General features: G+C 41.4%; 1 protein-coding gene and 1 pseudogene across 1 annotated transcript; one reads left to right on the top strand and one right to left on the bottom strand.

The window, feature by feature from the left end:
* Positions 1–2,508: 2,508 nt before the first annotated feature.
* LOC145402446 (uncharacterized) lies at positions 2,509–9,047 on the bottom strand. Its single transcript, XM_080274523.1, has 2 exons — positions 8,933–9,047; positions 2,509–4,736 (listed from the first exon to the last, which is right to left on the bottom strand). The coding sequence occupies exons 1-2, from the start codon at positions 9,045–9,047 to the stop codon at positions 2,509–2,511; spliced, it is 2,343 nt and encodes a 780-aa protein (XP_080130649.1).
* A 1,742-nt stretch (positions 9,048–10,789) lies between these two features.
* Positions 10,790–10,908, top strand: LOC145415457 (5S ribosomal RNA; annotated as a pseudogene).
* Positions 10,909–11,441: the final 533 nt, after the last annotated feature.

Here is an 11,441-nt window from a genome sequence, read left to right as displayed (position 1 = left end):
CATAACCTCTTCAATTGGTTGACACAGACAGTATATTTTTTTATTAAATCCTTGCTACCACCAGAAAATTATATTAGGCTCAGGCAACTTCAGTGGCCTTTCAAGTTTAATGAAATCTTCTGAAGGCAGCAAAAATAAACTTGAAATACTGTATATCACTGAAGTTCTGAGGCGAGAGGCTTTTCTTCAAACTGGAGATCTCAGATGGAGCATTCATTAACCCCTTCATTAAAAGAGGTCTCTCCTACGTTAAATAAAACTGACTGGTGGTACGAGAACTAATATACAGCATGACAATAACTTATACTGAAGCCATTAATGCTTTATTATTATGATTTTTATGTCATAATGCTTAAATACAGTACTGCCTGACAATTCTGTTCAGCTCAAGGAGGAGGTTTAAAATAATTTGCTACTAACCCTGTCACCACAAGAAGTCTCCCTTACGTTGAATAATCAGCTGATACTTGGGGGGGGGGGGCAAAAGTTAACCAATATCTTAGCACAACATGCAATGCCATCTAAACAAACACAGCAATGAAGATGGTAACAACGAATTCCCTATTGCTCATTTTGAGGTTTATAGACCCAGGGCTATCATACTACAGTACATCATCATCATCAACATGTTAGGGAGGTTTGCATGTAGGTTACCAGTCCGCATTCCATCACAGTATTATACAATTAACAAACATACGATCACCTCCTAGGAACAACCTATGCAATAACATCCCTGCAAATGGGGCCTTCTAACTACAGTATTAGACCACAACAAATGTTCAATTACCACATCAATAACACTGTACTGGACGGCACTTCAAATTCTAATGATAAATTGCATATACAGTACAGGTACGAGGTGCTACCCCAAAGTTCCTAAAATTTTACTGAAGGGAAAAGAAAAAAATGAAGTCAAGTCCTCAACACCACTGTCCCCTTCAAAATAGTCTCCTTGGACATGCAGACACTGATCCCAGTGCTTCTCCCAAAATTGGAATGTATTCTTGAAGTCCCTGAGCATCAGTTTGTTCAAGACCTACTGCAATTTTCTCCTGTATCTCCTCAATGGTGTCAAATCTTTGTCTTTTCAGCTCAATTTTCAGTTTCGGAAAGAGGAAAAAAACACAGGGGGCAAATTTGGTGAAGATCGGGGTGGGGGACAACCAACATGTTTTCTGATGTCAAAAATTGCTGAAGCACCCACTTGTTTGTGTGCCACTTATCTGGATGTTTTTGCCTCACATTGCTGGACAAAAGGCATTGGCAAGTTCCATACAATAGGCTAACAATATCACAAACATTATGAAATGTCCTCCTGAAATCTTTGAGGATGATTGCATGAACTTTGGCCATATTGTCATTAGATGAACTGGTGGAAGGGCAAACTGGATATGCATTGTCATCTGTTGATTTTCAACCATTTATAAAACACTTAAACCAGTTGTAGGTTTGTGTAATCCCCAAAGCATTGTCATCAAATGCTAGTTTTAACATTTTATGAGTTTCTTTTGTGTTCTTCTGGAGCTTCACAAAACTTGATGCACACATGTTGCTCTTTCACATCCTCCATTTTTGATATCACAAAATTCAAAAAGTAACCCAAACAGAATTATTAAAAAATCACACATATGCCATGAATGCATCCACTCTGCACAATGCTACTTGACTCACCAACAAACATGGGGTGAGTACTCTCTCACCTAGCATCCACACACCGTATGACAAGCAGTTTCCACCCTCCTTTCAAATTTTCGAAAGTTTTGAGTACCACCTCCTAGATGCCAAATTTCTTAATGAAAACAATGGTACCAGGAATTTCATGGTACTAAGTCCATTATTCAAAATTATATCACATAATTGTGTGACAGTATTTTAAAAAATATCTCTAAAGGAGGGAAAAATTACATGTAACCTACTTGTCATCTATGACAAACATAAATACACAACTCTACATAAAAATGATACCTTGCCTTCTCTTAAATACTCCCCATATTGAGGTTGCCCATGACACAGTTGATCTTTTCTATGGATTACAAGCTAAGCCAAGTGCCCAAACCAACTACAGTAATTACTTCCCAACAGTTACTGGAAGCTATTTGGAAATAGAAATCTAAGATGTGTACTAGTAATAAGCTCTATAACAATGTGAGAGGCTCTGCTTGTGCACTTGACTCCATTTACATGTGGCAGAATGTTTCCTGTCTAAGGCTGATGATAGTGTGGCTAGTTTCTAAGCTTGTGGCCACACTTCATTCTCATGGTAGTACTTTCCAGGGCTGATGGTACCCATTCATTTTCGCTACACAAATTTCCTTCATATATACGCTTCCCAAGAACATAAAACATTATTACGCGAATGCAACAAAATAAAGACTACTGTACAGTGCTGCTCTATGACATGTAGTCAATACTGCACACTGAAACATTAATAACCATGCATGACAAATGTTTGTTTTCTATCCCAAATGTACAATAATTACTATCAAATTAGTCATGGTCATGGATTTTTCAAAAGCCATCAAACCTCTTTTTCTTCTTTTTGCTCTTCACTTTTGTTTTCTCTGACGGTGTTTGCGATGCTTGTGAAGCTGGAGCTGATTCCTGTGATCTGAAAAGATCAGTAAGGTCCAAATCAGGAATACAGTATTGGCTGTCATTCAGTTCCGTGTCACATCCACTTGGTATATCTCCTGTATCATTCTGTGGGTCTGTGTCCTGCTGAAACTTTAATGGCAGGGAAGCAAGGGTTTTAATGTTAAATGGCGCAGAACGGAATGCAAAGCCAGGTGAATGCTGACTATCACAGTTTGATGCTTCATCCTGTACCTTATTTTTATCCTCAAGCCACACTGGCAGGATCTTTGATGCTAGAGGGTCCTTGCAGTTCTTGAGGTTGTTCAGTCTGAGTAGTTTAGCTATCTTTCTTGGAAGAAGGTCAGTGGCTGCATCTTCAGGAACATCATCCACACCTGGAATCCTGGGTATATATAGTTCTGATATGTATTGGTCAACCAGATTAAAGAGCCAAATACGATAGTCAGGCAGATTTATATTCCTCTTATTTTTCCTTTGTGTATCTATATATTTCTTCCTTCTGTAATAATCAATATTGTGCTTGATATTCCACATGTTTTTTTGTTTGGCCTTCTTTACAACTGTTCGTTTTGATTTATTCTTCACCATCCCTCTACCATTCAGTGTAAAATCTGGGTTGCCTGCAGTCATGCTATCAACAGACAATGCCTCACTAGACTCAAATGACTTTTCAAAGAAGGAGATGGCAGAATAATATGTCAAACCCTGCTCATTTGGGTCCTTCATCCTGGCTGCTACAATTTGTTCCTCCCAGTGATGCAAGATGTCTTGACCTTGTTCAAAGGCCTTCAAGCGATTCTCTCTCCTAATATTGCTGCTATCTCCATCATCTCCCAAGAAATGCAGGTCTTGAGAGAAAATGTCTCCATTAGCATAGAGTGAGAGGAAAGACATGTTAGTATCAGAGGTCTGATGGGTGAAGGTTGCTATACCAGTCCACTTTGCAGACAGTCGCTCCACGACCTGATGACTAAACCAGAGATTTTGTCCGTGTCCAAAGTTGGCTGTGTCACACTCTATCATGAAGTGCTTTGGCAAACTAATGCCTTGACACCTGGCACTGCAATTATCTGATATCCACTCATTAGCCACTACACACATCTTATGGTCATTTTCACTAGCAACCATGACAAAGTCAGTGTTATTAATTCTGTGAGTGTTGATGAAACAAGGCCTTGTGTTAGGCCTTGTGTTCATCATGTGATGCCACTGTAACACTGGCATACTGTCATTGCGAAGGTCCACCACATATATACTATCTCTTGTCACTACATACATGTAACTCTGCCCATACACTTGTTTGAAGGAACAAATTTTTTCACAATTTGGAAGTCTACTTTTGATATCATCAACACTAAACACGCTCTGCACAGCAGGATTTGTGTAACTAGCATGGCTGACTGGAGTTCGTGTGTCACACAACCATACAGTTGACTCATTTCCTGCCAGCAAACACTGAGGGTGATCACCAAAGTCACAATGATATTTAGGTGACTTTATAAATTTACTTTTGGACAGATGTGCATCCCACAAGGGTCTTTGTCCAGCAGAGTCAAAGAGATACACCTGACCATCAGCACACACCACACAACACATACCAGGGAACACATCACTCAGGGAAGCGTCAGTAGTCATGGAGTTTAGCATTGGATGGCATGTGATGGTTTTCAGACCCTCATCACCACCTACCACACCAATCAACTGTACTTCTCTTTCTGACCGACTTAAAATATAACCATTGTTGCACACTTCTTGACAGACTAACTGCTGAATGCCCTTTTCTATGGGGATGGAAGCAACTTTTTTAAGCTTATGGAAGAACCTGTCATTCTCTGTTTCCTTGGTATCATTATAACTGCCTGGAATAAGTTGTGAAAATGTGAGTCTCTGTGGTTCAGTACCTTTCTGCACAGGGTGACATACAAAACTCTGGTCACCAAGCACCATGGTGTCTAAACGGTTTCCAGCAAAAACACGTTCTTCGCTTCCTGTTTCAAGGTTACTGTATTGTCTTGGCTCCAGCAGAGGGTAGGCAAAAGGTACAGTCTTGCTCAGTGGGAACTCTGCATCAACATCCTTCGATCTTGTGAAGCTGAACTTAGTGTTATGGCAAGCCCCTGCCTGACTGACAGGCTCTGTAACTACAAAGGGGGAAAGTGATCAATAAACAATGGAATATCCTATGGTTTTGTACTCTACTGTATATGTTTTTACAATGTGCCAGTAGTACAGTAAAACCTCACTATAATGGATTAATTGGGGCCCAAGCCAATTCGAAAAATGAAATTCCAATAAAAGCAACATCCAGACTTCCCCTGCTAACCCGGACTTTTTCTGATACATCGGACATTAGACCAGATTGCACCAACGGTTTTTAAACTATTTTCACTACCACTGCAGTACTATACATTCACTACAGTAATCAAACGGTATAATATACATAATAATACCATACTGTACACTGATAAACATGTCTTTTTATTTACATTGTGGTGAACATAGCTGAAGTGGTCAGGCAGTCTGGACTGCTTCTGGCTTTATCAGACTTTTTCCGATATATAAGAATTTAGTCCGGTAACTCCTCTAACTATTTACCTATCTACTGTCAGACGCCTTAATCCTGTAAGGGGTGGCCACAAACAAATCGCCTCCATGTCGCCCTGTCCCCCGCCATTTCACTGCCTAGCTCCCAGCTCACACTCCCCTCTCTCATATACCTCTCCACTCCATCCCTCCGTCTCATCCTTGGCCTCCTCCTCCTCCCTCTCCCCCCTCCACCTCACTCACATACACTCTCCTCATCAGTCTCTCACTCTCCATCCTCTTCACATGGCCAAACTACCTCAGTGTGTTTCTCCTAATGCTTCCTATCACATCCACATCCACACCACAACGCTCCTTCACTTCCTCATTTGTCAGTCTGTCTCTCCGTGTGACTCTACATGCTCCTCTCAAATAACTCATTTCCACTGTTCACTCTTGACTTCTGTCCCTCCAACAAGGTCCAAGCTTCACTTCTATATGTTAGAATTGGTATCACAATACTGTCATGCAGTAACTGTTTCACTTCCATGCTCACTTCCCTGTTTCTTATTGCTGCTTTCAAGGAACCAGCAACCTTTCTTCCTTGTTGTACCCTTTCAAGCACTTCACCCTCTAAACTTCCATCCTTACTCATCACACTGCCCAAGTACTTAACCGCACTCACGTTTTCCATTTCCTCCTTATCCAACGTCACTGTACATTCACTGACTCCATTTCTATTGAAGACCATAACTTTACACTTCCATACATTCACCTTTAGATTCCGTTTCTTATACACACTCCCAAACTCATCCACCAAACCTTACAGCTCCCCTTCACCTTTGCTTAACAACACAGTGTCATTTGCAAACAACAGTACAGGGATTTTCCAAACACTGCCCTCCCTCACTAGGGCTGCTCCAACATCCACTGCCCTACCTTGTATCTCTTTTATAACCCCATTCATATACAGATTAAACAACCATGGAGACATGACACATCCCTGTTTCAATCCAACCTTCAAACAGAAAAATTCACTCAGTTCACTATCCACACAAACTGCAGCCTCAGCACCCACATACATACTCTTCACGGCATTCAACAACTTCCCATCTACTCCATATATTCTCAAAACTTTCCACAGTCCTTGTCTATCCACCCTGTCATATGCTTTCTCCAAATTCATGAAGGCCACACACAACTTCTTTCCCTTCTCTAAAAACTTTTCCACCAAAGATCAAAGAATGAACATCTGATCCACAGCCTCTTCCCTTCCTAAAACCTCCTTGTTCTTCTCCAACTTATTCCTCTGTTTTTTCCCTAACTCTAAGTACCACTTGGGTAGTGTGATGAGTAAGGATGGAAGTTTAGAGGGTGAAGTGCTTGAAAGGGTACAACAGGGAAGAAAGGTTGCTGGTTCCTTGAAAGCAGTGATAAGAAACAGGGAAGTGAGCATGGAAGTGAAAAAGCTACTACATGACAGTATTGTGATACCAACTCTAACATATGGAAGTGAAGCTTGGACCTTCTCGAAGGGAAAGAAGTCAAGCGAGATAAGAGGATTAATCCCCAAGCTAGACCTCATCAGATCATATAGCCCTGCTAGGGTTACAGGAGAGCGCTATCCCTCCCAGCACGGCAGCCAACGAGCAGGGCGCGAACTCGCAACCTCACGATTACGAGCCCAACACCCTACCACCGAGCTACCGCGCTCCCCAAGTCAAGAGAGAGAACAGTGGAAATGAGTTATTTGAGAGGAGCATGTGGAGCCACAGGGAGAGACAGACTGACAAATGAGGAAGTGAAGGAGCATTGTGGTGTGGATGTGGATGTGATGGGAAGCATTAGGAGAAACACTCAGGTGGTTTGGCCATGTGGAAAGGATTGGAAATGAGTTATTTGAGAGGAGCTTGTGGAGTCACAGGGAGAGAGACTGACAAATGAGGAAGTGAAGGAGCATTGTGGTGTGGATGTGATAGGAAGCATTAGGAGAAACACACTGAGGTGGTTTGGCCATGTGGAAAGGTTGGAGAGTGAGAGACTGATGAGGAGAGTGTATGCAAGTGCAGTGGATGGGGGGGGAGGAAGGGGGGGGGGCAAGGATGAGATGGAGGGATGGAGTGGAGAGGTACAGTAAGCTCGCACAGTACGCGAGTGGATGGGCAGCCCTGGTCCTCGCGCACTGTGAAACTGCGTACTGTGAATACATAATCTTATGGAAAAAATTACATATTGGCAGTACACCCTCATACCCTGACATTTTTTTACCCTTAGAGACATAAAGGAAAAATTTTTCAGACATACACTACAGATATAGCAACAACAAAAATATGGTCAGTCACCTTAACAACAGTAGACAACAGGCCTGATGGACTTTAATAACAGGGGTTCTGAGGTGCAGCAACACACTTAGAGTGCCCCCACCGCCGCCCTGGCCGCACCACACTTGTTTAATGGTTGCTAGTGTTGTATTATTCCAGGCTTTGATGAAGAAATTTACAACTTGTCGAATGTTACATTTCTTCCAGAAAGCAGCAACAGTCATTATGGTGGGGGTTGCAGGTATGCCAGGTGAAGCAGGTGTCAGGTGGAGGGGGAGGTGGCTAGTGAGTCAGGTGGGGCAGTGGAGGAGGAGGGGATGGTGGCGGGTGAGTCAGGGGAGGTGGTGAGGGGAGGATCCTCCATCTCCTCCTTGCTACTGCTCACATTTTCAGCAATTTCCTTCATCCTTCTTGTTTGTCTGTTTCATTCCTCATCTTGTTATTGACGTATTGGCAGTATAACAACTTGGCATTCATGAAAAAACTATCATTCAAGTGAATCCAAACATTATTATAGAAATTGAGTATCTATTCTAACTGACCATTATTGCAGAAAACGTTATTGTCGAAGTCAATATTGGCGAGATCTTACTGTAGACTCCTCTAGAGCATCTTCCCCATGAGCCTCTAAGTCACTGTTGGCGCGTCGTGTGGGGAGGGGGGTTGCGTAGTCAGGGAAAATAGTGGTTTTGGGCCACTCCTTGCCTATGCCTTGCATACTGTGGGCTAAACTCGCACATTCAAAGTTTTATGGTTATGATTTTTGGTCAATTGCATACTATGTGATTCGCGTACTGTGATCACGCATACTATGCTAGCGTACTGTATATGAGAGGGGGGAGTTTGAGCTGGGAGCAGGGCAATGAAATGGCGGGGGACAGGGCGACATGGAGGCGATTTGTTTGTGGCCACCCCTTGCAGGATTAAGGTGACTGGCAATAGATAGACAGATAGATTTCCAATCAAAAACACTCTCATTGTCCACTTGTAAAATAATACTGATGGAGTCATTAATTTAGTGTATGAGTGGACAGGGTTAGATGTACAGCTTAGGTCATTGATGAATATAAGAAAGTTGGTGATTGGACAGAACTCTGAGGTACACTGCTATTGACAGCTCCTGGAGAAGAATGGTGGCCGTCTACAACAGCAGCTATAGAATGACGGAACGGAAGCTAGAGATGAAGACACACATAGGATAGAGGCCTATCCCTTACGTAATCATATTTTCCTTGCACCTTTACGAAGTCACTGAAACAGTTTAAAGATACACAAAAATTTTTGATAATTTTTAAGAGGTGGTCCTATGAATCCTAAAGGATTAGCTACCAACAACTGTTTACCAACATGAAAATGGAAAAGTAAACAAAACAAACTGGTGCAATAGCATCTGAACTGGTAAGGTCCTTCTACTGTTTACAGTAAAATGTACCGTACCTATACCGCCCCAAATTATTATTCTGCTGATAAGCATGCTGAAAGCTGATTCTTACCTATTCCAAGCCCAGCATTCTCCCAGTCTGGGTAGGTGAAGTTGACAATTGATCTTTGGTTTTCTGGAAATAATCTGCTTACCCACACAGGGCCAGGCCAATGCTGTTTATCCATTTTATGAATGAATCAACACCACAGTTACCCTCAACAACCACGAAATATTATGGTGTTGGGGGATGCCTATTGCTGTTGGCGCCGCACAATCACAGTGGATGCACTGGAGTCGCACTGTCGCACAGTTTGTGTATTATAAAACGAGGCCATCCACGTATTGTAATATGAAATGCTCAAACGAAAAATAGTACGGTGCTTTTGGATTTTCAATAATATGCTCTCTTCATGTCTCCACTTTGCCTTTTATGAACATAATTACAAATGTTAAGCAATACGAACACAAAATGTATATTTTACAATGATTTTAATGATAATTAATAGTCTAGTAAACTAACGGTGTTTTATTTATTGCGTAAAGAATAATAATATTGTAGATTCATAGCCTTTGTTATGGTGCACGGTACTGCCAATAAAGCCCTCTTAGTGGTTGATCTAGCACGTTTAAAAACTAATAATAAGCGGGAAGCGTTTTCCTACCCTACATCTAGAGCAGTTTTCAATTATTTAGCATGAAATTTTAACTGTTCATCTATAGCTTAGTGCATTCTGAAGTTAGCTTAGCAGTTTTCATTTTTTTGCTTGGCAAAATTTATCAATATTGTCAACACTGCAATTTACTAGGCAAGCTACTTTTCGAAGTAAGTTGTCATATTTCATTTTTTATTTTTACCCTCAAAGTGTTTTAGATATTAATGTGGAAAGTTGTGTTATTTCTTGGCTATGCTGAAGCTTCTGTGGAATGAAGATTATCCTATGTAATTTTTATGACTGATTCAAGCATGATTCATATTACATTACGCTTAAACAAGTAGGCCAGCTACCTATATACAGAATTCATAACTTACTTATAAATTAAAACTTTCTTACTCTGGTGATTGTTTACCTTAGTGATAACAAAAAGGTAAAAGGGAGAAAGTTGATAAAGGTGGCCTCTTCTCATAAGCTCAGTGTGATGCTGGTCATTCCTGTTCTTGAGAGAACAGTATTTACAATGGGGCTATTAACCACATTCCCCCCCAGTCTTTCATTGGCATCACTATTGCATTAAAGTGTTCCTTTTTGTAGGCTTTACGGTACCTAGGCTTGATGAGTTCCCAACAGTGTCCCCTTGTCTCCAAATATGACTCCCTCTCAACCTATTGGAAGAACTGGGCACTATCAATAGTTTCATACCCATTCAGTATATTGTACACTTCAGTCATGTCACCTCCCTAGTTCTCTCTTCAAGGGTGGTGAGGCCATGGCAGCCAGCCTTTCGTGGTAGGTCTGCTCTGGTAGCCCAGTTTTGGTCTTTTTATAGTTTATTAATGTTCCTTCTCTTATGGGGACCATGTCTGGACAGCATACTCCATGTGGGATCTGACTAGTGCTGGGTAGAGGGCCAGGAATATTTCTTTGTCATTGCAAGTGAACATGCTTTTTATCCTCCCCATAATGGAGTTGGTCTTATGGTGGTATCATTCTTAAGTGGCGGTTTGGGTGGGGCACGAACCTCTGTACAGTGTGCCACGTGTTCCATACCCGCTATGTGAACGGCTCTGATATATATAATAGGCATCACAATAAGATAAACACATAAGAATATAATGGTAATGTATTATAATATATGAAAGAACAGTAAACTTATTATGCGTAAAATATTTATATGGCAATACAGAAATGTGGCATAGTTATTTTACAGTGTTGCTTAAAAAAAAAAGTAGTCACTTTTATTGGCTGTTACCGTATTTCCTGGGGTTGGTAATAATGTCCATGCCACGTTGAGTACACTGCTTCCCGTCCGATCAGCGAAGTTAAGCAACGTTGGGTCTGGTTAGTACTTGGATGGGTGACCGCCTGGGAACACCAGATGCTGTTGGCATAACGTTCTCCCTACGTGTCAAGTGGGGTTGGTGGAGGATTAGTGCCCCTCCCAGTAAAACAATTAACTCTAAGCCCTTGGCCACCCCGTTTGGGATATATGGCGTCTGGCAATGAATGAATGAAAAAATGATTATAAGATAATATGCAGGAATATAAGCAAAAATGTCAATTTCTTAGTAAAAAAAATATAATACATTAAAGATGAAGCATATGACAGGGTGGATAGACAAGGATTGTGGAAAGTGTTAAGAATATGTGGAGTAGATGGGAAGTTGTTGAATGCTGTGAAGAGTATGTATGATGGTGCGAAGGCTGCAGTGCGTGTGGATGGTAAACTAAGTGAATTTTTCTCTTTGAAAGTTGGGTTGAAACAGGGATGTGTCATGTCCCCATGGTTGTTCAGTCTTTACATGGATGGGGTAATAAAAGAGGTACAAGGTAGGGTAGTGGATGTTGGAGTGGCCCTGGCGAGAGAGGATAGTGTTTGGAAACTCCCTGTACTGTTGTTTGCAGATGATACTGTGTTGTTGA

The sequence above is a fragment of the Coenobita brevimanus genome, chromosome 1, assembly GCF_032717465.1.
Source record: "Coenobita brevimanus isolate Jiangsu-jjx chromosome 1, ASM3271746v2, whole genome shotgun sequence".
Classification (NCBI taxonomy): Eukaryota; Metazoa; Arthropoda; class Malacostraca; order Decapoda; family Coenobitidae; genus Coenobita; species Coenobita brevimanus.
Note: the sequence above shows the minus strand (reverse complement) of the source record. Positions and strands in the feature narration are given on the sequence as shown.